The 27,187-nt window shown below is 35.4% G+C and overlaps 1 protein-coding gene and 1 pseudogene across 1 annotated transcript; one reads left to right on the top strand and one right to left on the bottom strand.

Moving 5' to 3' along the window:
• The first annotated feature begins 157 nt into the window (after positions 1-157).
• On the top strand, positions 158-27,187 carry LOC132189887 (branched-chain-amino-acid aminotransferase-like protein 1). The gene is made up of 14 exons (XM_088510777.1): positions 158-662; positions 1,055-1,145; positions 1,252-1,321; positions 1,546-1,892; positions 2,711-2,899; positions 4,193-4,279; positions 4,809-4,860; positions 19,134-19,219; positions 20,163-20,216; positions 20,638-20,721; positions 21,132-21,203; positions 22,973-23,056; positions 25,652-25,676; positions 26,982-27,187. The coding sequence occupies exons 3-14, from the start codon at positions 1,315-1,317 to the stop codon at positions 27,185-27,187; spliced, it is 1,293 nt and encodes a 430-aa protein (XP_088366903.1). The 5' UTR covers positions 158-662; positions 1,055-1,145; positions 1,252-1,314.
• Positions 14,107-15,229, bottom strand: LOC148583713 (uncharacterized; annotated as a pseudogene).

The following is a 27,187-nucleotide window of genomic DNA, read 5'->3' as shown; positions in this document are numbered from 1 at the left end:
CTTAACGGTTCACACATTAGCTCTTTAGAATAGACTCAGCACCGTTTAAACAGAATCCGTTAGTACCTTTTAAAATTTCTTAGATTTAATCTGAACCGTCCATTTTTTTTAAAGTCGCTGTAGAAACTCTTTCTGTCTTCTGTCCCCACCATCCAAACTCACCGTAATAGGCCTCCCCTTCTTCAATCTCGTTCTGTAGCCCTAAAACCCGAAAAACCCTAACACTGAATCTCCCATGGCGGACCAAGAGCTCGATCCCTCCCCGCTCCTCCATGTCTTTGCCTGCTCTCAACTTTTCTTGCCATGGAACCCACCGACTCCTTGGTCACCTTGGCCAGTACTCCTCGACTCACTTTAGCACACTCATATAGGGTGCATGTTAGCACACAACCGCGATAATATTCCCCTTCCTTGTCCTCAAGTAAATTGAAATAACCGCTTAGGCCCAAATTGCACGCACCAACACATTTTAGCGTGACATGGTGCATTTTAGCAAATTTTGGCACACGCAGCTAAAGTGCATTGGATTCATGTTCATTTTCTTAGTTTTAATGGCTTAGAGTTGTATGAATGTGTTGGTTTGTTGAATTGTAGGGTATGCGGTGGAGGGTCGGTTACTGAGGGAGTGCAGAGGTTCATTTGGGACCATTTCCTAAGCAGAGGTGTAAGAATTATCTACTCTCTATTTCATGCATTTAAATAAGAAAGTGTAGTTTGTCTATGGGTTGTGGGATTTGTTGGCGTACTTGTTAGTATGGGAATGATACTTTAAGTGTTAAGCTTTGTTTGGTTGGTGAGAAAGTGGGGGAAAAGAAAAGAAAATAATTAGGCAAAAGAATTATATGTTTTTTTTCCTTTCTCTTTTGAATTTGTACTTAAGTTTCAAAGCACTGGAGTTTCCTGAAGTCCTCATATTGGTTTCTTACTGATTTTTCGTAATTGATATTTTGGCCTGACTAGGACTAGCTAACAGGGGAGATAGTTTTTGAAGTTTGAAGAAAATGGTTTTTTCTTTTCTTTCTATCTTATTCTAACCCTTATTTCAAATATTAAGGTATCCTTAAGGTCATTTTGGTTTCTGTATATCAGGAACCTAAAATGATGAGTCTTGATATGCAGAAAGAACAACTGGAGATCCAAATATGGTGAGTCCTGGTCATGGTGAAAGGAATGGCTTATTATATTGATCATATTCATCACATGATAAAGGATTATTTAGCTGTTGAAGCTAAAACAAATTGTAAATATCAGGTAAAATGCATTCATCGGCCATGGAATCCGCATCAGAAAATGAGCTCCAAGACTTGAGGCCTGATGTTGTGTGAGTATTCAACTCAATTATCTGAGTGTCTTGTGACTATGCAGACAATCTGTTTTGTGCTTGTGGTACCAATTTTCAAGGTTTGCCATGTCTAGTAGAAGAGAATTTAACTTGATGGTTTAAGTCAACTATCTAGATATTATGGAACTTTCCAGTTCTTTCTATCAACTGTGTAGATATTGAAATTAATACAATTCCCTGCTTGTTCTCCAATTTGGGTGCAGACATAATATATGATCCAGTATGTCTCCCTCATCTTGTTCGAGTACTTGCCATTCTTTTGAACCAGAATAAATCAATGGATGGTAAAGTCAATGGTATTAATCAATGGAATGCTGATGACAACAGTGATGGATTTGATAGTAAAGTCAATGGAGCTAATCAAGGGAATCCTAATGCTGATTGTGATGGATTTGACAAAAATCCCACTTCAAACTCTGGCTCAAGGGAGGGCCATATGGCTTATATTGCTTTTATTATTCGTAATACTAATACATTTAATCAATTTCTCTCTCTTGTAGGCCAAGCTAACTTTACCATCACAGACCTAACTGAAACACACAAGCTAATGGTAATACTAGTAATATTGGGGGTGCCGTGTCTTAGGTCATTGTAGGTAAAAAGAATTATTATTATTATTATTTTAATTTTAAGTAGCATACAATAGTTTGTCCATTTCTACTTTCTCTGCGTTTTTTGAGTTTTGTTCATTTTTTTCTATGCACTTGGGGTTCTCTTGCATACTCTCTATATATTTGGGTTACGTTCTACTGTACTTTTAATGAATTTGAATTAATTATAAAAAAAAAAAAAAAAAAAAATTGATACTTCAGCATAGGGTTCATGATTCTTGAATAAAACTCTCTTTGGTCCTCAAAAGAATTGAAAGAAAACCCCTCTTCGTGCCACATCATTTTCCTGTGCATCATATGGTAGTTTGCTGTGGATAAATGGGGGCCATCAGATGTGATGTAATTCTTATAGTGCATGTGACCTCATTCCTTATTTTCAACCAAAAAGAACATAATTCCTTATTTACTAAAAAGTTTATTTCTCCTTTCTTTTCCCACTCATGCATGACAAGTTTACAATCCAACCATTTTCAGATGGGAAGCTGGTCCAAAACCAATAGATGGCCTTTGGGCTCCATGGTGGTATAAGAGTGTATATAAATCAACAGGTTTTTGCAAGCAAGAAAGTATCCTTTGGCATGTAGCATGGCCTATATTTTTGCTAATATATAATACAAATTAATTTGAGTTTATGTGGATTTGTATCATAGATTGTGATAGATAAATGCAACTAAAGCCTTGGATATTAGTATTCAGGCTGATAGACATTTTTTTTTAATATATATGAGCTTATTCTCTAACTATAAATATTTTTCAGCCATTTCCTTTTCCTCTGTATGACTTGCTGGAGCAAAGTCTACCTTTATACAACATGCTTAGGTGCCATGTGAAGCAGACATCATGCCTTCTAAAGTCCCCTTTACCTCCTCCTGATCTTCCAGTTCCTGCAAATGAGAAGCTACTTGCATGGGTTGGTGATAAGATTTTACCCTGTGACAGTGGAAAGGTACTTGTTTACAGGGGGACATGTTAAGATTTGTTACTCCATATATTTGACTTTTAGTTATGTGTTTAAGTGCACAGTTTTCTAGGTTTTCTTATTCTTATCCTGTGACCTGTATAAGGTTTCTGTATAATATGGTTCAGATTGTTGTAGTTTATATGTTAATAATGCTTTTCTTTCGGCCAATTTGGCAAATAAACTGAAGCTCAAAAATCCTGTCGCATGATATTAATTTGAGAAGTCTGAATCAATTATGGACAAAGTAATTAGTGTCTCAATGTCTAGTAAAGTATATTAATGCTGCCTTTGTTTTAGCCAATTTGGCAAATAAGTTGAAGTTCGTAAATCCTGTAAGTAGGATATTAGTTTGAATCCATACTACTTTATTAGTGTCTTGATTATTGCTTGTCCTAATTATCTGACATTTATGTTTCTGTTGCAAAAAGATTTGGGAGCATGAACAGCTTGTGGAATTGATAAGAATCATGCATCTTTGGCAAACATTCTATTTTTTTTTTCCCTTTTGCCTCTCTCTCTCTTCCCCTGTATTCTTCTTGGACATACTCGACGCATTTTTTACTCTACTGGTTGCATTAATTGGAGAACACCTTCCTTTTACTCATGTAATGATGTAATGGAGTTATGGGTTCTATAAATTCCTTTCCAAAAGCTGTAATCAGTTATTCCTTATTTTTATCATCACCATCCTTTTCTTAGAGCTCTTAAGAAATTATGCATACACATGGAACATTTAATTTCTTCTTTTTGTGGTTGTCTTATGAATAGGGGGGATAGAGGCAAAATTTTCCATCATGAAAACATCTTGGGTTCTTTTCACCAGCAATGTCTAGTGAAATATTTTATGTGCTTTTCTTTTAATTAGGATGTTTGACTCAATACACCTAATTTTCTTCGATGCATAAATTTGTAGATTTATGCTCTTTTTATCTTTGAAGGGGTGTCTTTGTATACTTTCTGTGTACTTAGGTTGTACCCCTCTGCGCTTTTCAATGATATTCTTGCTTATTTATCAAAAAAAAAAAAAAAAAAAAAAGGATGTTTGACTCAGCAAAAGCTTTGGCTTTCAACAATGTTCCAACTCACGAAGAGGTGAGAGTCAAGATGATTATTATTCTGTCATGTCTACTAATCTGTTTAATCCCTTAACTGCATTCTTCTGTTTTGTATGGTTAATTATACTGGGTCTTGGGCAAAAGAAATTTTACTCTCCTGGCTTTTGTATGTAGTTGCTACAAAGTTGCTTGGCTCATCTTGCTAACTGTTGCATCAATGCAGATAAAAAAAGCCATCTTCTCAACTCTCATTAGGTGTGGAATGTTTGATAATGCACACATCCGACTGTCTCTAACTTGTGGCAAGAAGGTCCTATACTCTCTCTCCTCTGTGTACTGAAAGTTATTAAATATCTGTATTCATTTTTATCGTGGCTCTGGCCAACATTTAAAGTTAAGGCTGGAAGATAGCCATAGAAGAGGGAATGTATGACGTAAATCCTCAAAAAACATTTACTATGTAGTTGTTTCTTTTCTTTGTTAAACAACTAATTTTTATTTGGTTTTTAACCTTCACATGGATGACAACTCTTAGAGGGCCCATTCAATATGCTGCTTTGGAGATTTGTCACTATCAAATCAATAAGCTATTTGTTGAATAATTCTCTCTTGCTAGTTATCATCTGACCATACGTGGTGATAGGTTTATAATAACTTTTGAGTCAAGAACTTTAAGTTGCTTCTTTATTTATTTTTTAATATGGCTTATAAGCACATACTTTCCATGGGGACATTGCCATAATTTCTTCACTTCATGGTTCTATAACCACGACATAGTTTGTAAAAAATGAGTTTCAATATATTTTTTTACTTATTTGCAATATTCTTGCCTTCCTCAGGTTACTTCTGGCATGAATCCAGCATTCAATCTTTATGGATGCACTTTAATTGGTAAGAATGAATTTCTAGTTCACTGCAATTATAGCAAAGGTACTGCTATATCAATCTTTGTTGTCCAGTAGAAATTTGCATGTTTGGTCCATATCTATCAAACCATATATGGAGCATTTTGAAGTGCATGAGGTTGCTTTTTTGAGAAACCAAAACCTGTTTAACAGTTTTCCATGACTAAATAGGTTCTCCAAGAGACCAGGGAAGCCAACCACCCCAAATGGTTTTTTGGGTAGGCAACAGCCTTGAATTTTGAGAACCTGCTTCAGAAAACATGGAGCGTCCAACCGAGGTTATCTTCTAGGATTCTTGCTGAATTTTGATTAAACTATTTGTTCCGTTTGACACAAGTTTTTTATGGAATGTATATGGTTCTGTATGGTTGGTATGATTTTGAACTTCTAGTGTACTGTTTTCCCAACAATGTCGGGACCACACTGTAATTTTGACGTGTTTTGTCACGCCCCCGACTCAGGTAAATAGGGGAACGCGAACTTAAAGGAAAAACACAATAATTAAGGAATATAATTATCAGATATCAATTCATTAACACTAAACCAAGGGAAGATAAGAAGTCAAAAGCTGTATAGAACTAGTGTTTTACTATGAATATTTGCAAAAATCTCGTTTACATATGAGCTGGGAATCCAAAAACAAACATTTCAAACCCTGTTAAGAGGCATAATCAAAAGCGACCACTATAGGGGGGTTCATAGCCTCCCCATGCGTCAAGTGTTCTCCTATATATATACATAACAAAAATTGTGCAGTTTACAAAAAAAATAAAAGTCTGCACAACAATTGCTTGATCCTTGCAATCCATTGGAATCCCAAGTTCTAAAACTCCTACGGCTCCGCAAAGCAGTAGGTCCATGTGTCCCATTCATAAGGCTATATAATCGGGTCCTCAAAAATGAGAACACCTACGAGCAGCCCCATTCTCAACACTATTATGTATAACGACATCTGAAAAATTTTAAAGGAAGAAGGGATGAGTTCGACAACTCAGTAAGTAGCCACAACACCAAGATGCTATAAAACATGCTATGCAGATGTTATGCTATAATCTCAGTTATGCATAAATAATAAAATAATTGACAATTAATACAAGAATAGCAAGTAAAATGCACAAGCACTTCCTTTTACTTTTCTTTCAAAACTACTGTTTTACCCTTTTGACCTGACGCCACAAATTTACCGTGAGCAACGCACGTTGGCTTGTCCCGAAGGTCCAATATGCTCATCTTGTCATCACAGGGGAGAGCTACTAGGTTGGAAACTTCCCTAGGTGAAGGCCACCTGGCCGGTAGCACACATCTTCTCGTAACTGTCCTTTGGTGTGCTTGCCATGCTACCCTATGCGGTACCGATCGTAACTATAATCGTGTCTCAAGTTAAACATTTATAACCATGAATGTACATATAATATTTTATATGATCTGTAAACTGATCTGTAACTGTATACTGTGCCATGAATGCACATATAATATTTCATATGATCTGTAAACTCATCTGTGCTATGAATTTTGAGAGCTCTTTTCATTCATAATTGCAGTTATGTATAAATTATGAAATAAAGTAACTGTAACATGTAAAATTCTTAAACAATGACATATGATTGAATAAAATTTGGCATTAAAATATGAAAGGAAGTGCAATTGAAAATCATGTGAGTGAATTCTTTATAAAATCCCCAACATTTTTCCAAAGATTTATAATAAAATCTGTTGGAGGTTTTTGGTGTTGTGTCCCCTTACTTGGATTTGACGCTGGGTTGGGTCGAGTCGTCCTTTCACCTAAATAAATTGTAAAGGTAAGCTTAGAGGAGTATTTTGAAATTAAATTGATTCAATAATTCCAAGGTAAAAAAAATGTACATATTCATATCTATTTAGAATCACTGCACATGATAGGAGCCTTATTCAAAAATTACTATATATATCTATTTAGTCTCTCGTGATGCATGAAATCTAGTCTACAAATATTCGTATATATCTATAAATATCAAACAGAATATATATACAAAAAAAAATGCTATATATATATATACACACACAAAACAACATGACTATATATATTTATATACATACACATGTGAGGTGCTAATCATTTATCCAACAAGTCTTACACATAAAAATTTTACTATTGCTGTTATCATTATCATGGATGTATAATATTTAATCACAAAGATCTGTCTAAATAAAAAATATATATAATCTCTATAAAATGTACAAACTAGCATTTTAATAATAAGAGTCAAACTCCTTAAATAACCACCCATATAAAAATCCTAAAATACCCATAAGAAGCAAATACTAACGTATCATAAATCTCTTTCAATAAATAAATAAAATAAAATGATAATAAAAAAAAAGTCCTTATTGCTACTGTGCTAGAATGGGGTTGCAAGAAAAGAAATTGGAAAAACCTCGTATTATCGCTACTGAGGTAGTGAGGGGAGGAGTAGACCTTATGGGTATATATAGTGTAGCAAGGAGATCTAAGAGAGATATATAATAGGGGAAAATTCACTTTACCCCCTGAAGTTTCAGGAGTTTTTCAATTCGAACCCCAATGTTTAAAAATTGGCAATGTACCCCCCTAATGTTTCAAAAAATTTCAATTCAGACCCTCCATTACTAATTTTTGTCTAATTGGACGAAAATCATCTCACGTGCGTCTCACGTGGGATTTTGATGCCCTCTATTCCAATTTTATCCTCATTAAAACTTATGAAATTACGTAATTACTCTCATTAAAACCTATGAAATTGAGGGTAATTACGTAATTTCATAGGTTTTAATGAGAGTAAAATTAGAATAGACGGCATCAAAATCTCACGTGAGACGCACGTGGGATGATTTCCGTCCAATTAGACAAAAATTAGTAACGAAGGGTCTGAATTGAAAATTTTTGAAACATTAGGGGGGTACATTGCCAATTTTTAAACATTGGGGTTCGAATTGAAAAACCCCTGAAACTTCAAGGGGGTAAAGTGAATTTAACCCTATATAATAATAAAGAAATTAAGCTAATTGACATGTGTAAAAAGGCTATGGGAAAGAATCATGCAAGAGGACACATGCCCCTTACGTGGAGGCTTCTCCTTATGCATGAAAACACATGGCACATGCAAAAAAAAAGGTAGGACACGTTGATGGCTTGGAGGCTATGCCTATTTTTTTTTTTTTTTTTAAATTATTATTATTAAACAATAAATCATCCAAAAATCCACAAGACTCCCAAGTATTTAATAAGCTAATAATTCCACTAATACTCTCCTAACTAAAAGAGTCTTCTTATATATATATATATATATATATATATAAACAAAAATGCTTTATAATTTTATTTTAATCTATAAAATTTATAGGATGTCACATTTTCCCCCCTTATAAAAATTCCATCATCGGAATTTGTTTAATCTATATAAATGCACTATATTGCAATAGTAATCAAATACATAAATAAATCTATCCGCTAGCGCATACCTTATATTCTACTAGATCTCGGCAAACAAAAAAGGGTATTTCTTGCGTATCTCATCTTCTAATTCCCACGACGCTTCTTCGATTTCATGATTCCTCCACAAAACTTTCACTAGTGGAATGCTTTTCGTATGTAGCTCTTGGACCTTGTGATCCAATACTTTTACCGGAACCTCCTCATATGCCAAATCTCCTTGTAACTGCAAAGGTTTATATTGAATTACGTGGGAAGGGTCAAGGATTTTCTCATCATAGAGACATGGAAGACATTATGTATATTTGCAAGTCTCGGAGGTAAGGCTATACGGTAGGCCACAGGACCTACTTTCTCTAGAATTTCAAATGGTCCGATGAAGCGGGGGTTCAACTTCCCTTTCTTACCAAATCTAGTGACTCCCTTCATTGGTGCCACTTTAAGAAACACTTTGTCGCCTTATGCAAATTCCAAGCTTCTTCGACGTATATCTGCATAGCTTTTCTGTCAGTCTTGAGCTACTAACAGCCTTTGCCGAATTAAAGCAACTTTATCTATGGTATCCTACACAATATATGGTCCTAAAATTCTCCGTTCTCTAAGCTTGTCCCAATAAAGTGGGGATCGACATTTTCGTCCATACAATGCTTCATATGGAGCCATTCTAATACTTGCTTGATGGCTGTTATTGTAATCGAATTCCACCAAAGGAAGATAGCGTGCCCAGCTGCCACTGAAATCTAGTACACAGGCTCGTAACATGTCCTCCAATGTTTGGATGGTCCTCTCTGACTGTCCATCCGTTTGAGGATGGTATGCAGTGCTAAATCTCAACTTAGTCCCCATTGCTTCTTGTAGACTCTTCCAAAATCTTGACGTGAAACGAGGATCTCTATTTGACAGTATTGATAGAGGTACCCCATGTAATCGAACAATCTCCTGTAAATACAGTTCTGTCAACTTCTCTAGTGAGTATCTCACCTTTATTGGAATAAAGTGAGCGGCTTTAGTCAACCTATCCACAATCACCCATATTGCATCGTACCCTACCTGAGTTCGTGGTAGCCCCACTAAAAAGTCCATGCCTATTTCTTCCAATTTCCACACCAGTATTTTTAAAGGTTGCAGTGGTCCTGCAGGTCTTTGATGTTCTGCTTTGATTTGTTGACATGTTGAGCATCGCCCTACAAATTCAGCATCCCGCTTCATTTCGTTCCACAAAAAACGTTCCTTAAGATCCCGATACATCTTAGTGCCTCATGGGTGTACTGTATATGGTGAGACGTGTGCTTCTTCCAATATCAGCTTCTTTATCTCCTCATTATTAGGCACACAAACTCTATTCTAGTATTTGAACAAACCATCTGATGTGGTACCAAAACCCAAGACTCGACCTTTGTTGGCTTTCTCCTTAATTTGAATGATCTCTTCATGTTTTTCTTGAGCCACACGGATATCCTCCAGTAGTATGGATTTAATCTCGAGTTTTGCCGTTAATGCTTCCACCTCTCCTATCATGATCTCCATATCGAGTTTCTCAATGTCCGTCTTTAGATTATGGGGCAAGAATTTTAAACATGCTATCTCACTTATTGATTTTCTGCTTAGGGCATCTGCAACCACGCTGGCTGTCACGCCCCCAATTAAGGTGAATAGGGGAAACGTGAACTTAAAAAAAAATCACAACAAATAAGGAATAATTATCAGAAATCATTGCATTAATACTAAGTAGCAAGTAAAGATAGGCAGTCAAAAGTTATGTAGGATTAGTGTTTTACTATGAACATTACAAAATATCGTTTACATGAGCTGGGAATCCTAAAACAACATTTCAAGCCATGTCAGGAGGTATAATCAAAAGTGACTACTATAGGGGATTATAGCCTCCCCATGTGTCAAGTGTTCTCCTATATATAAACATAACAAAAAATTTTGTGCAGTCTACAAAAACAAAAGTCTGCACAACAATGGCTTGATCTAGCAACCCATTGGACTCTCCAGCTCTAACACCCCTACGGCTCCGCAAAGCAGTAGGTCCAGGTATCCCAAGCATAGGGCCATACAATAGGGTTCTCAATAGCAAGGACGCCTACAGGAATACCCATCCTTAGAATTATAATGTACAGCGGCATCTGAAAATTTTAAAGGGAAAAGAGGTGAGTTCGACAACTCAGTAAGTAGCCACAACACCAAAATGCTATAAAATATGCAATGCAGATGTTATGCACAATAAATAAATTAAATGACAATTAATACAAGAATATTAAGTGACTTATGAGATATACAAGCACTTCCTTTTTCTTTCTTTCAAAACTGCTGTTTTACCCTTTTGACCCGACGCCACAATTTTTACCGTGAGTAGCGCACGTTGGCTTTGTCCCGAAAGACCTATATGCTTAGCCTGTCGTCACAGGGGAGAGCTACCAGGTTGGGAACTTCCCTAGGTGAAGGACACCTGGCCGGTAGCACACACCTTTTCATATCCATCCCTTGGTGTGCTTGCCATGCTACCCTATGCGGTACCGATCGTCACTATAATCGTGTCTCGGGTTAAACATTTAAAACCATGAATGCACATATAACATTTCATATGATCTGTAAGCTCATCTGTAACTGTATGCTATGCCTTGAATGCACATATAACATTTTATATAATCTGTAAATTCATCTGTGCCATGAATTGAGAGCTCTTTCCATTCATAATTGCAGTTATGCATAGATCATGAAATATGGTAACTGTAACATGAAAATTCTTAAACAATGACATATGAATAAGTAAAACTTGTCATTAAAATATGGAAGGAAGTGTAATTAAAAATCATGTGAATGATTTATAAAATCCCAACATTTTTCTAAAAGGTTTATAATAAAATATGTTGGGGTTTTTGGTGTTGTGTCCCCTTACTTGGATTTGATGCTGGGTTGGGTCAAGCCGCCTTTTCACCTAAATAAATTGTAAAAATGAATTTAGAAGAGTATTTAAAGCTTTAGTCAAGTTTTAATTATATATATATATATATATATATATATATATATATATATATATATTTGTGTGTGGGTGTGGGTGTACGGTCCCCATGTGTGATAGCACGTACAGGTATGTATATATATATACATATAATTTTCATGATATATCAATTTCTCTCCCAATCTGCTGTGCACGTCTATATATATATATATATATATATATATATATATATATATGTATGTACACGTATACAGCATATTGAGAGGAAATATTGGATATCATATATATATATATATATATATATATATATGTATATAAAATGCTACACACACATATATATATATATACAAAACATCATGACTATATATGTATATATACACATGTGTGAGGTGCTAGACATTTATTCATGAGATAAAAGAAATTTTATTATTGCTATTATCATTATCATGGATGTATAATATTTAATCACAAAAATCTGTCTAAACAAAATATATATATATATAATCTATATAAAATCTACAAACTAACATTTCAATATTAACAAGAATCCTAAAATACTCAAAAAAAATAAATACTAATTTTTCCTAATTTCTTTCAAGAAAATAAAATAGCAAAATAATAAGAAGGGGACTTACTGAGGGGGTTTGCAAGAGAAGGAAGAGAAGAAAAATCTGGAATAAGCTTCTGTTCTCTTCTAGTGGTTGTGGGAGAAAAAAAGCTTTGAGCATATATATAGGGGAGCTGAGAGAAATAAGAAATAACTGGCTTATTACAAGTGTAAAACAACTATGGGGGGAGGCATGCAGGAGGGCACATGTTTCCTTACGTGGAGACTTTTTACTAGTATGAACCCACATGGCAAAATCCAAAGTGAGAGACTCTTTGATGAAAACACATTGACTACTAGGTGTCAAATGGAAATTGCATGCAACAAGGTGAAGGACACGTTTTTTTTTTTTTTTTAATAAAATTATTAAGGAATAAATCTTAAAGCTCCCAAGTAATTAATAGGCTAACAACCCCTCTAATATTCTCCTAATTAAAAGGGTCCTCAAATATATATATAAGAACAAAATGCTTTATAATTTTATTTTAATCTATAAAATTAATAGGATGTCACATTGGCTTTCCCGGGATGGTAATTAATTACACAGTCGTAGTCCTTTATTAGCTCAAACCATCGCCTCTGCCTTAAATTCAGTTCCTTCTGCGTGAATAAGTATTTAAGGCTCTTATGATCTGTATAAATTTCGCACTTCACCCCGTAAAGATAATGTCTCTAGATTTTTAATGCAAAAACTACTACAGCAAGTTCTAAATCATGGGTGGGATAATTCAGCTCATAACTTTTAAGTTGTCGAGAGGCATATGCTACTACTCTGTCATTTTGCATGAGGATGCAGCCAAGCCCCTTTCTAGAAGCGTCCTTATAAATAACAAATCCACAAGATCTTGATGGAAGCGTTAAAATTGGATTAGTTACCAACCACCATTTTAGTTCTTGAAAACTTTGCTCACATTCATCAGTCCACAAGAAATGAGCATTCTTTCTTGTCAAAGCAGTCAGTGGTCCAGACAATTTTGAAAAACCTTCTACAAAACGCCGATAATAGCCAGCCAGACCCAAGAAACTTCTGATTTCATATACATTGGTGGGTCTCTCCCAATTTACTACAGCTTCAACTTTCTTGGGGTCTACTGAGATGCCGTCTTTTGATACTACATGCCCGAGAAAAGTGACTCTATCCAACCAAAACTCGCACTTTGAGAACTTTGCGTACAACTGTTTTTCTCTAAGCCTTTGCAAAACACACCTCAAATGGTCTTCATGTTCTTCCAAGCTTTTGGAGTAGATTAAGATATCGTCAATGAACACCACCACGAATTGATCTAAGAAATCATGGAATACTCGATTCATCATGTCCATGAATGCTGCTGGCGCGTTAGCTAATCCAAATGGCATTACCAAATGCTCATAATGGCCATATCGGGTGCGAAAAGCCGTCTTGGAAATATCTTCCCTCCTTATCCTCAACTGGTGATACCCCGAACGAAGGTCGATCTTTGAGAAAATCGGAGCACCCTTCAACTGGTCGAACAAATCGTCTATACAAGGTAGTGGATATCTATTTTTTATGGTGATTTTGTTAAGTTCCTGGTAGTCAATACACATCCGAAAAGTACCATCATTCTTTTTCACAAAGAGCACAGGCGCTCCCTATGGCGATACGTTGTGGCGAATAAATCCTTTGTCTAACAATTCTTGTAGCTGGGTCTTCAATTCTTTTAATTCTGCTGGTGCCATCCTGTAGGGTGCCTTGGATATTGGAGCTGCTCCCGGAATTAAATCAATACAAAATTCTATCTCCCTGTCAGGAGGAAGTCCAGGAAAGTCTTCTAGGAAGACATCAAGAAATTCGTGCACCACGGTTATCTCCTCTATTTTTCTCTCCTCTTGAGGCGACTCCTTTAAGCATGCCAAGTAGACTTGACATCCTTCTAGTAATAATTGCTTGGCTTGTGTTGCTGAGATTAGTTGTGGAGTAGCGCCCACCTTGGTTTCCACAAATTTGAATTCGGAGTCAGTTGAAAATTTGAAAATTATCTCTTTGTTGTGGCAATCAATGATGGCATGATTGTTTGATAACCAATCCATTCCAAAGATAATATCGAACACTATCAAATTAGCCGTGAGGATTCTTCACTCAATAAGAATTGGGCAACCCAAGACTATTTTCCTGCATAACACTGATTTGCCTACTGGAGTAGATACTAGCACTCCTATTTCCATAGGTTCTATATTAATACAAAATCTCCTAGTTTTTAGCTAATATAAAAGAATGAGTAGCTCCAGAATCAAATAAAACCATAGCCTTGCCAAATAAGAGAGATAGAATACCTGTGACTAGTCCATTCTCCGTTTTTGCTTCACCTAGTGTGAGGGCATAAACCTTGGCTTGAGTGGGTGGTATGCGATTATTCCTTGCTTGTAGTGATGCAGCACCTCCTTTTGCCCTTGGGCAATCCCGTGCAAAGTGACCGGCCTGACTGCATCGGTAGCACATATTAGTCCCCATACGACACAATCCGTAGTGGGGGGTGTTGGCATTTTGGACAAGGCGCGCCGATGGCTGAACTCGGTCTATTCCCCATGGGTTTGACTCCATGATTATTTTCGCTCGGTCTTCGTTTCCATCCAGCTTGGTTTTGATTTGGTGGGGGTGCAGCCCTCTTTCGTGTTTCCATCATTGCCAAAGCACTCCTCTTCACGCTCTCCTCAGCTAGAGAGGCCTTGTTGACTAATTCCACAAAATCTTGAATTTCAAAGCATACAACACGTTCATGGATTCGTGGGTTTAGACCCTGTTCAAACTTCCTTACTCGATTTTGTTCATCCGCCACCAAGTAGGGAGCAAAGCGAGCCAATTCATTGAAGCGGCCAGCATACTGGGCGACTGTCATATTTCCCTGGGTGAGGTCCATGAATTCTCGAGCCTTCGCGTCCCTGAGAATCTTAGGAAAATATTACTGGAGAAATTCTTTCTGAAATCATGGCCAAGAGATTGCTTCCTCCCTGCCTAGTTCTTGAATCAGTAATACCTTCTTGGCAGTCCACCAATGCCTGGCTTCACCTGACAATCGAAAAGCGGTGTATTGTACTTTTTGTTCTTCTATGAAACCTGCGAGTTGCAAAATTTCTTCCACGTCAGTTAACCAATTTTCGCACTCCACAGGATCTCGTTTCCCATCAAACGAAGGAATGGGGAGTCGCTCGAAGCGTTTAAATGGGCAGCCGCACTCCTCCTCACTGGGTGCTTCTCTTCTAAGATCAGTTATGGCTATGACGAATTGCCTAGCCATAGCTTGAAACATCTAAGCCATATCCAGGGTAGCCTCAACTTCCAAACCATGGGAAGATCCTTCTCCTCCTTCTGCCATTATTCTGAAACGTGCCAAAAATTAGAGTTTCCTATTTAACTACTTACAAAAATTTAAATCATAAGCGTAGTGATGCAATCTGACCTAAGCCTGGTTTCCACGTTATTTCCCAAGTTAAGAAAATACAAGTCAAAGTCATAGTTGACTTGGCTCTGATACCATACTTGTCACACCCCCTACTAAGGTAAATAGGGGAATACGAACTTAAAGGAAAAACACAATAATTAAGGAATATAATTATCAGATATCAATTCATTAATACTAAACCAAGGGAAGATAAGAAGTCAAAAGCTATATAGAACTAGTGTTTTACTATGAACATTTACAAAAATCTCGTTTACATATGAGCTGGGAATCCAAAAACAAACATTTCAAGCCCTGTTAGGAGGCATAATCAAAAGCGACCACTATAGGGGGGTTTATAGCCTCCCCATGCGTCAAGTGTTCTCCTATATATATACATAACAAAAATTGTGCGGGCTACAAAAAAAAAAAACAAAAGTCTGCACAACAATGGCTTGATCCTTGCAATCCATTGGAATCCCAAGCTCTAAAACTCCTACGGCTCCGCAAAGCAATAGGTCCATGTGTCCCATTCATAAGGCCATATAATCGGGTCCTCAAGAATGAGAACACCTACGGACAGCCCCATTCTCAACACTATTATGTATAACAGCATTTGAAAAATTTTAAAGGGAGAAGGGGTGAGTTCAACAACTCAGTAAGTAGCCACAACACCAAGATGCTATAAAACATGCTATGCAGATGTTATGCTATAATCTCAGTTATGCATAAATAATAAAATAGTTGATAATTAATACAAGAATAGCAAGTAAAATGTACAGGCACTTCCTTTTACTTTTCTTTCAAAACTACTATTTTACCCTTTGACCCGATGCCACAAATTTACCTTGAGCAGCGCACGTTGGTTTGTCCCGAGGGACCTATATGCTCATCTTGTCGTCACAGGGGAGAGCTACCAGGTTGGAAACTTCCCTAGGTGAAGGCCACCTGGCCGATAGCACACACGTTCTCGTAATTGTCCTTCGGTGTGTTTGCCATGCTACCTTATGCGGTACCGATCGTCACTATAATCATGTCTCGGGTTAAACATTTATAACAATGAATGTACATATAATATTTCATATGATCTGTAAACTCATCTGTAACTGTATACTGTGCCATGAATGCACATATAATATTTCATATATGTGCGGACATGTCAAAAAAAAAAATATATATTTCATATGATCTGTAAACTCATCTGTGCCATGAATTTTGAGAGCTCTTTTCATTCATAATTGCAGTTATGCATAAATTATGAAATAAGGTAACTGTAACACGTAAAATTCTTAAATAATGGCATATGATTGAATAAAACTTGGCATTAAAATATGAAAGGAAGTGCAATTGAAAATCATGTGAGTGAATTCTTTATAAAATCCCCAACATTTTTCCAAAGATTTATAATAAAATCTGTTGGGGGTTCTTGGTGTTTCGTCCCCTTACTTGGATTTGACGCTGGGTTGGGTCGAGTCGTCCTTTCACCTAAATAAATTGTAAAGGTAAGCTTAAAGGAGTATTTTGAAATTAAATTGATTCTATAATTCCAAGGTAAAAAAATATACATATTCATATCTACTTAGAATCACTGCACATGATAGGAGCCTTATTCAAAAATTACTATATATATATTTAGTCTCTCGTGATGCATGAAATCTAGTCTACAAATATTCATATATATATCTATAAATATCAAACAGAATCTTATCCAAACTATAGCATAGATATCTATAGATTCCAATTACCAACCCAATAATGCCGCACATGTATATATGTATATAAATAGTCTTTATAATATCCAATTTCCCCCCCACCCCCCCAATAACACTGTGTACGTGTATACAAAAAAAAAAAATGCTACCTATATATATATATATACACACACACACACAAAACAACATGACTATATATATTTATATATATACACGTGTGAGGTGCTAATCATTTATCCAACAAGTCTTACACATATAAAAAATGTTACTATTGCTATTATCATTATTATGGATGTATAATAGTTAATCACAAAGATATGTCTAAACAAAATATATATATAATCGCTATAAAATCTGCAAACTAGCATTTCAATAATAGGAGTCAAACTCCTTAAATAACCACCCATACAAGAATCCTAAAATACCCATAAGAAGCAAATACTAACTTATCCTAAATCTCTTTCAATAAATAAATAAAAAAAATAAAATGATAATAGAGAAAGAGTCCTTACCGCTACTGTGCTAGAATGGGGTTGCAAGAAAAGAAACTGGAAATACCTCATATTATCGCTACTGAGGTCGTGAGGGGAGGGGTAGACCTTATGGGTATATATAGTGTAGCAAGGAGATCTGAGAGAGATATTTAATAATAAAGAAACTAATCTAATTGACATGTGTAAAAAGGCTATGGGAAAGAATCATGCAAGAGGACACATGCCCCTTACATGGAGGCTTCTCCTTATGCATGAAAACACATGGCACATCCAAAAAAAAAGGTAGAACACGTTGATGGCTTGGAGGCTACGCCTCTTTTTTTTTTTTTTTTTTAATTATTATTATTATTATTATTAAGCAATAAATCATCGAAAAATCCATAAGACTCCCAAGTATGTAATAGGCTAATAATTCCACTAATACTCTCTTAACTAAAAGAGTCTTCTTATATATATATATATATATATATATATATATATATATATATATAAAAACAAAAATGCTTTATAATTTTGTTTTAATCTATAAAATTTATAGGATGTCACATGTTTGGTTAACCCTTCTACCCTAACCTATCTATTTTTTTTTTTTTTTTCTTGTGCAAATGTATAAACTTTAAGCAGGATTCCTAAATCACCTCTACTCAATAGCCTTCGAAACATAGTAAATTGTTTTTTTATAAGTAATATTGTACATAACAAAAAAAGCGCAATGCGCCAGTAAGAATACGTAGGAAAACCCGCTTTAACCCACAAAAAAACCCCATATAAGGACCTTAAAACCCAAAAGAAGCTTAAAGAGACCCTCATGCCCAAAACTCAAAACAACCCTAAGCTCATAAGGCAAGCTTAAACCCCCTGCCTATGACCCTACTAGTGCCTTGACTCTACTAGAGCCACAACCTCTAGCCTCAAATTTAATGGAGCATTACAAAATTTTGAACTTCCTCTTCTCCTTAGTATTTGAAACAGAAACCCCCTCTTCACGGTACCGATCCTCTTCAATGATTGCAAAAAGATTTAAAAGGATTTTCTTGTCACCCCAAAAAGTCAATCCCAAAGTGGGAGCGAATTCCATCATGTCGAGCACCACCTCGGAATGGCCCTCCACCCCCACCACCATAGTGTCCGCTACAACCTCGACCAACAACTTCTTGTTCTTATTCAGTTGTTAAACAAATGAAACCATTAAAAAGTTGAAAATTGGCTTCACTTTTTTTTTTTTTTTTGTACTTGGGAGTGATTGCCTTCTTTGCTTTAACTACTGTTTTGAGCACAACTTTGTGCATGGGCTATACAGATTTTTCTTAATCAAGTTTTGGAAAACCTTTTTTTATAATGAAATTTATTATAATGTTGGAATTATGGAGTTTCTCTATTAGAATGTGTTAGTATGTTTTGTTGAATTCATCTATATATCATACTCAACTTGCTAATAGAGTTGGTGTTAGGTTTTGGCCTTGTTCTGATTTGCAAGCATGGCATTGTCATACATCACAGTTTTCATTAGACTACATTTTTCCCCCATTTTATTTGTGAATTATGTTACAATAATCATTTTATAACAATATAAGTTGCTGCTATAATGCATGGGCTTTCCAAGGCTATACTTATTGGTTGTTTTGAAAAATGCAGTGCTACCTGAATGGAAACCCCCTGTCTATGATAACACACATGGTATAACTCTAGTGACTGCTGCCACACATCGTAATTCACCAAATGTAAGATTCTTTTTGTTCTTTGTTTTCTCCCTTGCCCTATGGATATTAGGTGGAGAAGGTGAAAAACCTCTTTCCTGTGTCTTACCAAGATGGTTCCTCTTGAAACTCTTTTGTGTTAGTTCATTCTTGACAGTTCACCATTTTGATATTTGACTTTCTTAAAGATATTCCTCTTTTTGGAACCATTACTGTGAGAGCTTTACAACCTTACTGTGGACATGTATACAAGAAGACAATAACTAATAACTTATGAGTAAATGGCTAAATGTTTGAACCGGATTTATTTTGGAATTAGTTTCAACACTTGACTTGGGTTGAATGGACACTCTTTGGCTTGACGGGAAAGGAAGCATGATTGTTAATGCTGCGTTCTATTATGTAGAAACTATTGGCATGAGGGGAACAAAACATACTTCAGAAATGTTGAGCTTAGTTGGAGCTCGCTTAAATCTGTGCTTTTAAGATCATGTATGATTAGTTGCATGCTCTAGGCGGCATCCATTGTCATTCAATTTTTGATTGCATTGCTCTCTTGAACTTTATACTATACCTCTGTGGATTGGATATACTAGTATGTGGTGGTCGGCCTTTGAATTGTTAAGACAGTGATCCTAGTAAAAAATAAATGACAAGCTTGTAAAAAAGGTATAGATTTGGTCAGAGAACAGGTTCCACCTAAAGCCTCTCAATATTTGGATCCAAAGTTTTGTCCTCATGTACACCTGAGGAAATTGTAACCTTTTGTTCACTTAATGTTCACATTGAATTGTGGATTTGTGTTTGTCAACTTAGCATTCTTCTGTTATTATTCATCATTCCCCAGTGGTTGTTCCTGAAGGTGGGAAGTGAACAAACATAATTGAAAACTACGGAAGGTCTTATTTGATTGATGTAGTTTTGTATTCATATGACCCACATTGAATTTTTGCTATATCCTCAATAGAATTTGAATTCAAAGATTCACCACAATAACCTCCTCAACAACATACTTGCAAAGGTATTCTCCTTTTCTCAACATTAAAAAATGTTATGAAATGTTATGCTCTTCAATAGTTGTAATAAATGGTGATCATTGCATAACACACATGCAGGTGAGGGAAAAAAATCAATTTAATGTGTATGACACATGGACTTATCCTGGTTTGCACTTCTAATTTAATCAACGCTTTGACTTGTATTTAGCTGTAGTTTTATGAATTTCCCTGGCAGAAAACCTGCACTCAGCTTTTAATTATCCATTCCAAAAAAAAAACAGTGCAAATACACATGCAGAGACACAAGAAAGAAAGAAGATGATTATGGTGTATATATATACAGGATGCTTTGGTCATCCACTTTCCTAGGAAACTGTCACCTTCATAGATGCCTCTCTCTTGAATTTTGGTATATGGTGATTTGAGTCATATGGTATGGTGCAGATCGAAGGTAATAATGCAAAGGCTGAGGATGCCATCATGCTTGACAAGGATGGTTATGTATCAGAAATAAATGCTACAAACATTGTAAGCCTATGCATTTTCAACAGCTTCTGAGTTAGACAATGTACACGTGGAGGTCTTATGTTATTGTGAACCATATAGATGCACTATTATAAGTGCAAGCAGGTGGTGCCCACCAAACGCCTTGACCTGGACTCTTTTTGTAACACTTTTTTCTAAAACGTCCACAGTGTGGATTGCTATGAACTATTATGCATTGCATTTTTTTAATCGATGCATAAAGGTAGGTCCCACCTCCCTATCTTATATACAACATACAGTCACTATCCTGTCATTTAATTATTTGCTGGCAGCCTTTGTAGGCAGCATTTCCTCTCGAATCTCATCATTGAAGGAACTAAGTGTCTTATAATGCACGTATCTTGAAAGCTCACTTCCAAACTGAAAAAAGGTTCATCTGTTTAATCATGCAGTTTTTAGTGAAGAAGGGCCGTGTTCTGACACCTCATGCTGATTATTGCATTCCTGGCATAACTCGAGCAACTGTAAGTTGTGTATATTTCCTTCCTATCTAACAATTTTTATTGTGCTCCTTGAAATTTGAACTTTCATAATATCTCAAATAGGAAACAAATAGTTGCACCAGGTCAATTAATGTATGAAACCTTTACTTTGGGCAACTGTGAATCTAGTTAAGCTAATTTCAAGTTTGTACAAAAGGAAATAGTTTAATTATGGGGTGACTAGTGATTGCGACCCATTACAATATTGTCGTGGATGGAGGAAGTAAAATGATGTGGATATACTTCACCATAGGTTCAACATGAACTGGGGTATATTCATAGAACAAGCAGTACAAAAGTTTTTAATGCTATTGGACTCCAAATTCAACAATTTAATTATATTCTATTCAACATATTATTCTTCTTCTATGGTAAGGAACTTTGTAAGCATATGTTTGACAATAAAAGATAAGCCTTTTGGAGATGTTATTTTGTAGAATGACATGAACCGGTTTCTAAACCCATTCCAGTTTGAACTGTACCCCTTGTCTTATCCTTGCTTGCATGTCTAGGTGTTAACTCATTCCTTTTATCTCTTTTTCCAAATAGATGAGATACTAATCTTTTAACGTCAGTACTGCATACATGTTTAATTGATGAGGCATATCTTATATTTTGAAAATCTTTTAATCTTTTGGTAATATCTTTGATTTGAAAAACTTGAATATTACTTATATAAAAAAAAAAAAACAAAAAACTCTTTGATTTGAAAAATCAATGTATTAAAAGATTTTAAAGATGTGAAAAAATCATATCGATGTTGTTAAATCACCAGTTGTCCTAATAGGTTACGCTAATAAGAAATGATGAATTTAATTATTTTCTATTAGTCCCTCACACATATAGGTTCAAACTCTCCCTCGACAAGGAATATTTAATTGAGATAGAAGGTAAATTATTGACGTAGGGTTTGATCAACTTTGATCACTACTTATCAATTGTCTTAAAAACTTGTATTTATAGAAAAATGTGAATTTAGTCATTTAATTATATTCTACTTATATGTGTGGGGAAGAAAATGGAAATTTGTATCTAAAAAAAACTCGGTTCTTAAACAATTTGCATGTGATACTAATGAAAATTTGCAGTTATTTTTGTTTTTTTTTTTATCTCTTACTGACCACTATGTTTAACATTATATTTGATGTGCAAAAATGCAAATAAAGATTAGAAAACAGCCATGGAATTCACGCTTATCTTTGATGTTGCCTTCTACTAGGCTTCTACACTTCATTGTCATTTTTTGCTGGGTGATGCTGACTAATTCACCATTCAAATATTTTAGACCCATGCTGTGGCAAAAGACCTTTTCAAGTACCACTCTTAGACTCTTGGTTTGGTTATTGGTGGTTCAGCTTGAAGAGGAGAAGCAGAGTGTATTGTGAAATGAGTGAATTTATTAGTAGCAACCCCTGGTCGACTTCTTGACCATCTGCAAAATACCAAGGGGTTCATTTATAAAAACTTGAAGGTAATTTACACAAACAATTCTTAACACTATATTTGTTTTTCAGTATTGGTAGAACTAATTATGTTGTATATTGTTGGTTCTAGATGTTCAACTTTTCCTTGCAACTTTTTTTTTTTAGATATTCCTGCCATTTATATGATGCTGATTGTAGTCTTCATTAAGGGGCCTCAATTTTTGACATTATTTTTTCTGAAGCTAAAGCTAGTTATTCAATGCACACTAATAAGCTATATATGTTTTTCTTATGCATGTTCTTTTCTTGTTAAACTCAAACTTGCAGTGCCTAATAATTGATGAAGCTGACAGGATACTCGAAGCAAAATTTGAGGAAGAAATGAAGCAAATTCTTAAGCTTCTACCAAAGGTAAACTATAGGGTAATCATATATTTTTTTTTGTCATAGAGAGACTTAAGGTAGTTATTATATGGAAGTCTGGATATGTAGAATTGGTTGGAGTTGCTACTGAGAAAATGGTGCTTATTGTACTGTACAGGGAGGCACATATGGTTGACTCTTATTGTATATACTTATTCCAAGGTGAATGCAATTTAATGTAGTTATGAATTTAGGCCTGCAAACGAGCCGAGCCAAGCTGAGCTGAGTTTTGGCAAACTCGGACCGGCTCGTTTTAAAGGATATGTAAATGAGCCAAGTTCGAGCTCGAGCCGAAAACCCCTTGTTCGAACTCGGCTCGCTGGGTATATATTGTAGCTCAAGCTCGAGCTTGCTAGAAACACACTTTCGAGTTGAGCTGGGTACTCAAGTGGCTCTAGCTCGAGGTAGGGTATTTCAGGCTCTACAACAAAGAAGAAAATATATATATATATATATATATATATATATATATATATATATATATATATAAGAATAAGAAAGTGTAAAAAAATAAAAAATAAAAATAACATATTTAGAAAAATTTGAGAAAATGGTTGAAGGAGATGAAAAATTGGTAGGGAATGGTGATCTCTATTCCCCCACAAAATGTGAGAAATAGCTCAAGAAAATACGAGAAAATGTGAGAAATGTTTAAATTTTGCAACAAAAAGTGAGTGCTAGATGGTCAACCTGTTTGTCTATGTTTTGTGAAAAATGATTTTGGTAATCAATTTTTGCAAATAGAGAAATACGTTATGTGGCTTACCAATCTTTGACCCAAAGTTTTCCTAGCTGATATTACCTAATATCTGAGTAGTCAATGTAATTGCCACACGACTAGCCAACCAAACGACAATCCAAACAAAAATCCAAATTCTTATTAACTAGAAATTTGCAACCTTCTTTTCTTCAGTTCATGTTTTGAAGATTAACAATGAAAATGATGGCCATTCAAAATGAAACTATCTTCACTGCTTATGGACTTCAACAAGAATAATATTGAACTAAAATCTTGGGCACATACGTGAGCAAAGGGCTTCCACAAGTAATATGACTTGAATAATTTGTTTAGAGAATATGACTTCAATAATTTTTCTGCTTCTCTAGACATTAATCACAATTACAAAAGTTGCTACCAACTATTCAAACTTACCAAAACCATATACCATTCCAATTGTTCCAACTTACAAAAACATTCCAACTATTTAGACTTGCAAAAATTATACATCATTTCAACTTGTTCAACACTTACAAAAACTATACACCACAATTAGCCAACTATAAACTCAAAATCTTTTAACATTTACTAAAAGCACTAGCTAAAAATAAGAGAGCCTCCATACAAACAAACCAAGAGGCTCAATCACTTAGTCAAAGAGGCTGAAATGCGTATTCTGCAACAAAAGAAATTCGTAAGTTAGCAAAATAAACAAACCTGTCTATTGTTTTTTTTTTTTAGGAAAAAAAAAAGGGTATCTTACAAGGGTGTCCTACACTGGCTCAAGGTTTAGACTTCTAGCAGGGTTTTTTTTTTTTTAATTTTAATTTTAATTTTAATTTTTTTTAACCTATCAACAAGGGAAGTGGGGCGTGTCTAAAAAAAACAGTGGGGTGGGGGTGTGGCAGCACACCACCATTCGTCTTTTTTTTTTTTTTTCCCAAATTACCTAAATACCACTTAACTATTATGAATATTACACGCGCTATCTAGACTTTCACATGAAAGCATTTGTTTTATAATTCTACTCATCTTTAGCAACTCATCCATCTCACAATCATTGTTCTATATGTATGTTCATTGCAGTGACATATTACTCAATAACTGCTCAGTATTTTCTACCATAAACATGAGTTCTCTTAAAGCTACATCAATTCAATCTCATTTAGAAATAATAGTTGAATGGGATCACTACAATATAAATAGAACATTTGACTAAATCAGTGAATAAAAGGAAACATGAATTAAACAAGAAGCGGTGAAATGTAAGCATGTCAATCTATCCAAAACTAATAATAGTAAGATCACAAAAAAGGCAAAACAACTGACTAAAATATGGTGTTAAGAATGCTAATCAAATCTTAACCAACCCTTACTGCCAAATAAAAACAAATTTGTATGTGAATCCACAACATTGATTCTCGCCAAACTAGAAACGAAAAGCATATTAAGTGACAGCAGATGAAATGGAGATACATCCATGGTCTCTTTTGAAAATATAAATTCTTGCCATACCATTTAAGAACAAGGTAATTAGAGAAATAAGCAAAACAACACTTAAAACCTAATTGCCAACATACAGATAGTCACCTCAGGGTACATCTAAGTTTTTAAGACATGAATACTCCATAAATTAGCACAAAGTATGAAATATATTTCTCATACCAATCAAGTATCTACTTTTACATTAAAAATAATCCAAAGGAAAATAAATAGATGGATGAAATACAGAAGCATGTGGTTGTTGTATCTTTCCCAGATAATTTTTCATGTAGACCCTCACCTTTATTTCTCATAAGCTAATATTTTGCAACCTAACAAATGCTATAGTGCAACAAGCTAACATTGTATTTTTCATCTTGTAGTCTAGCAAGAATGATAACGATGCAGGTAGATAAAAGTTTAATAAGACTAGAGAAGACGCAACATTTTTTACGTTAGTTCATTCTCTTTTGAACACAACATATGCACTTTTTACAATATACTGCACGTGGAAAAACTTATTTCACCTAAAACAAAAGTCCCAGATAACTTCAATCCTATAGTCTATTTTATTTACTTTTTCCTTAGCAACTTCAATCCTACAGTCACTGTAGGGAGCATGCTCTCTTCAAAATGACAAATCATGTAATCTAAATACAACAAACCGGGCTTTTAGCAATTCTAGGCAATATGTTTTCTGATAGGTAATACGAAAGTTTTATTAATCCAAGGAAAACCCCAAGTATACAGGAAATATACAAAGAAATCCCTTAAAGAAGGGGAAAAGAAGAAGTGATAGTGATGTAATGGAAAAGCTGGTTGCAACACATGATTATCTAAATATGAACATAAACCCTGAAATGGAAAAAACAGCATTGACGATGCTAAAAAAAAAGGGACTACACTGCAAAATAGAAGGAATTAATACCACACTAAAAATATGGAGAAATGCAATTAATTGTCAGTCCAAGAGCTCACCTTTACATGCCACATTTCACTAGTAGTACTCAAGAATTGCAACAACCAACACCCATTCGGCCAATGTTAGAGAAAGAATCCAAATTCTTCCTCCCTCCCATTCGGTGCTTACCTAGAGCATCCCAAACAAAATCAACCAAAAGAATTTTCAAAAACATATTCACTCCATTTGGTCCTCTATAACCAAAATTAAACAACAAAAGCTACTCAAACTTCATCAAACAAAAACCCATTGGGCTCCTCCAAAAGATCACAACAAAACTTCTCAAACCAAACACACAGTCGGCCACTCACACCCAAAATCCACAAAGAACAACAAAAATCAACTCCAAATCTCATTCCCATTCGGCTGTTTACCCAGAAAAATACATGAAAATAAAGAAATAAAACATATTTCTTTGTCTTTCCACTTGTGGATTTGTGTGTCTGAGTGAAAGAGAGAGAGAGAGAGAAAGAAAGAGTTAAAGCTTTGCTTTTCTGTGCATAAACCCTAAGCAAGAGAGAAAGAAAGAGCAGAAACCTTTCAGAGGAGGAAGCAAAGCGAGAGGGATTCTAGAGAGAAGAGGGCAGAGTACAAAGAGAAACGCTTCCTCTCCACTTTCGGTGTCGGATGAGGGTTCTTTTAGCCTCCAAGAGTTGGCTTCAATGAACGGCGGCGTGGGCGGCAACAAGCGGCTGTGTTGAGATGGGTCTTGGGCAGCAACGAGCAGTGAACTTCCAGCGGTTGTGGAGCAGGTTCTCGGTCCCAGGGTAGGGAGAATTTTGGGGGAAGAATTTTTAGGGGGAAAATGAGGGCCTTGGAAGAAAGATTGACAGATTTGTTGGCGGCGGTGAAGGTGGGGAGGCGCATGGTGGAGAGAGGAGATCACGACGCCAGTGGGAGAGAAAATGGGTTTGGGAGGAAGAAACTGGAGGGAAATGAAAATGATGATGGGTTTTGA

This window comes from Corylus avellana, chromosome 9, assembly GCF_965113065.1.
Source record: "Corylus avellana chromosome 9, dhCorAvel1.hap1.2, whole genome shotgun sequence".
Lineage (NCBI taxonomy): Eukaryota > Viridiplantae > Streptophyta > Magnoliopsida > Fagales > Betulaceae > Corylus > Corylus avellana.
Note: the sequence above shows the minus strand (reverse complement) of the source record. Positions and strands in the feature narration are given on the sequence as shown.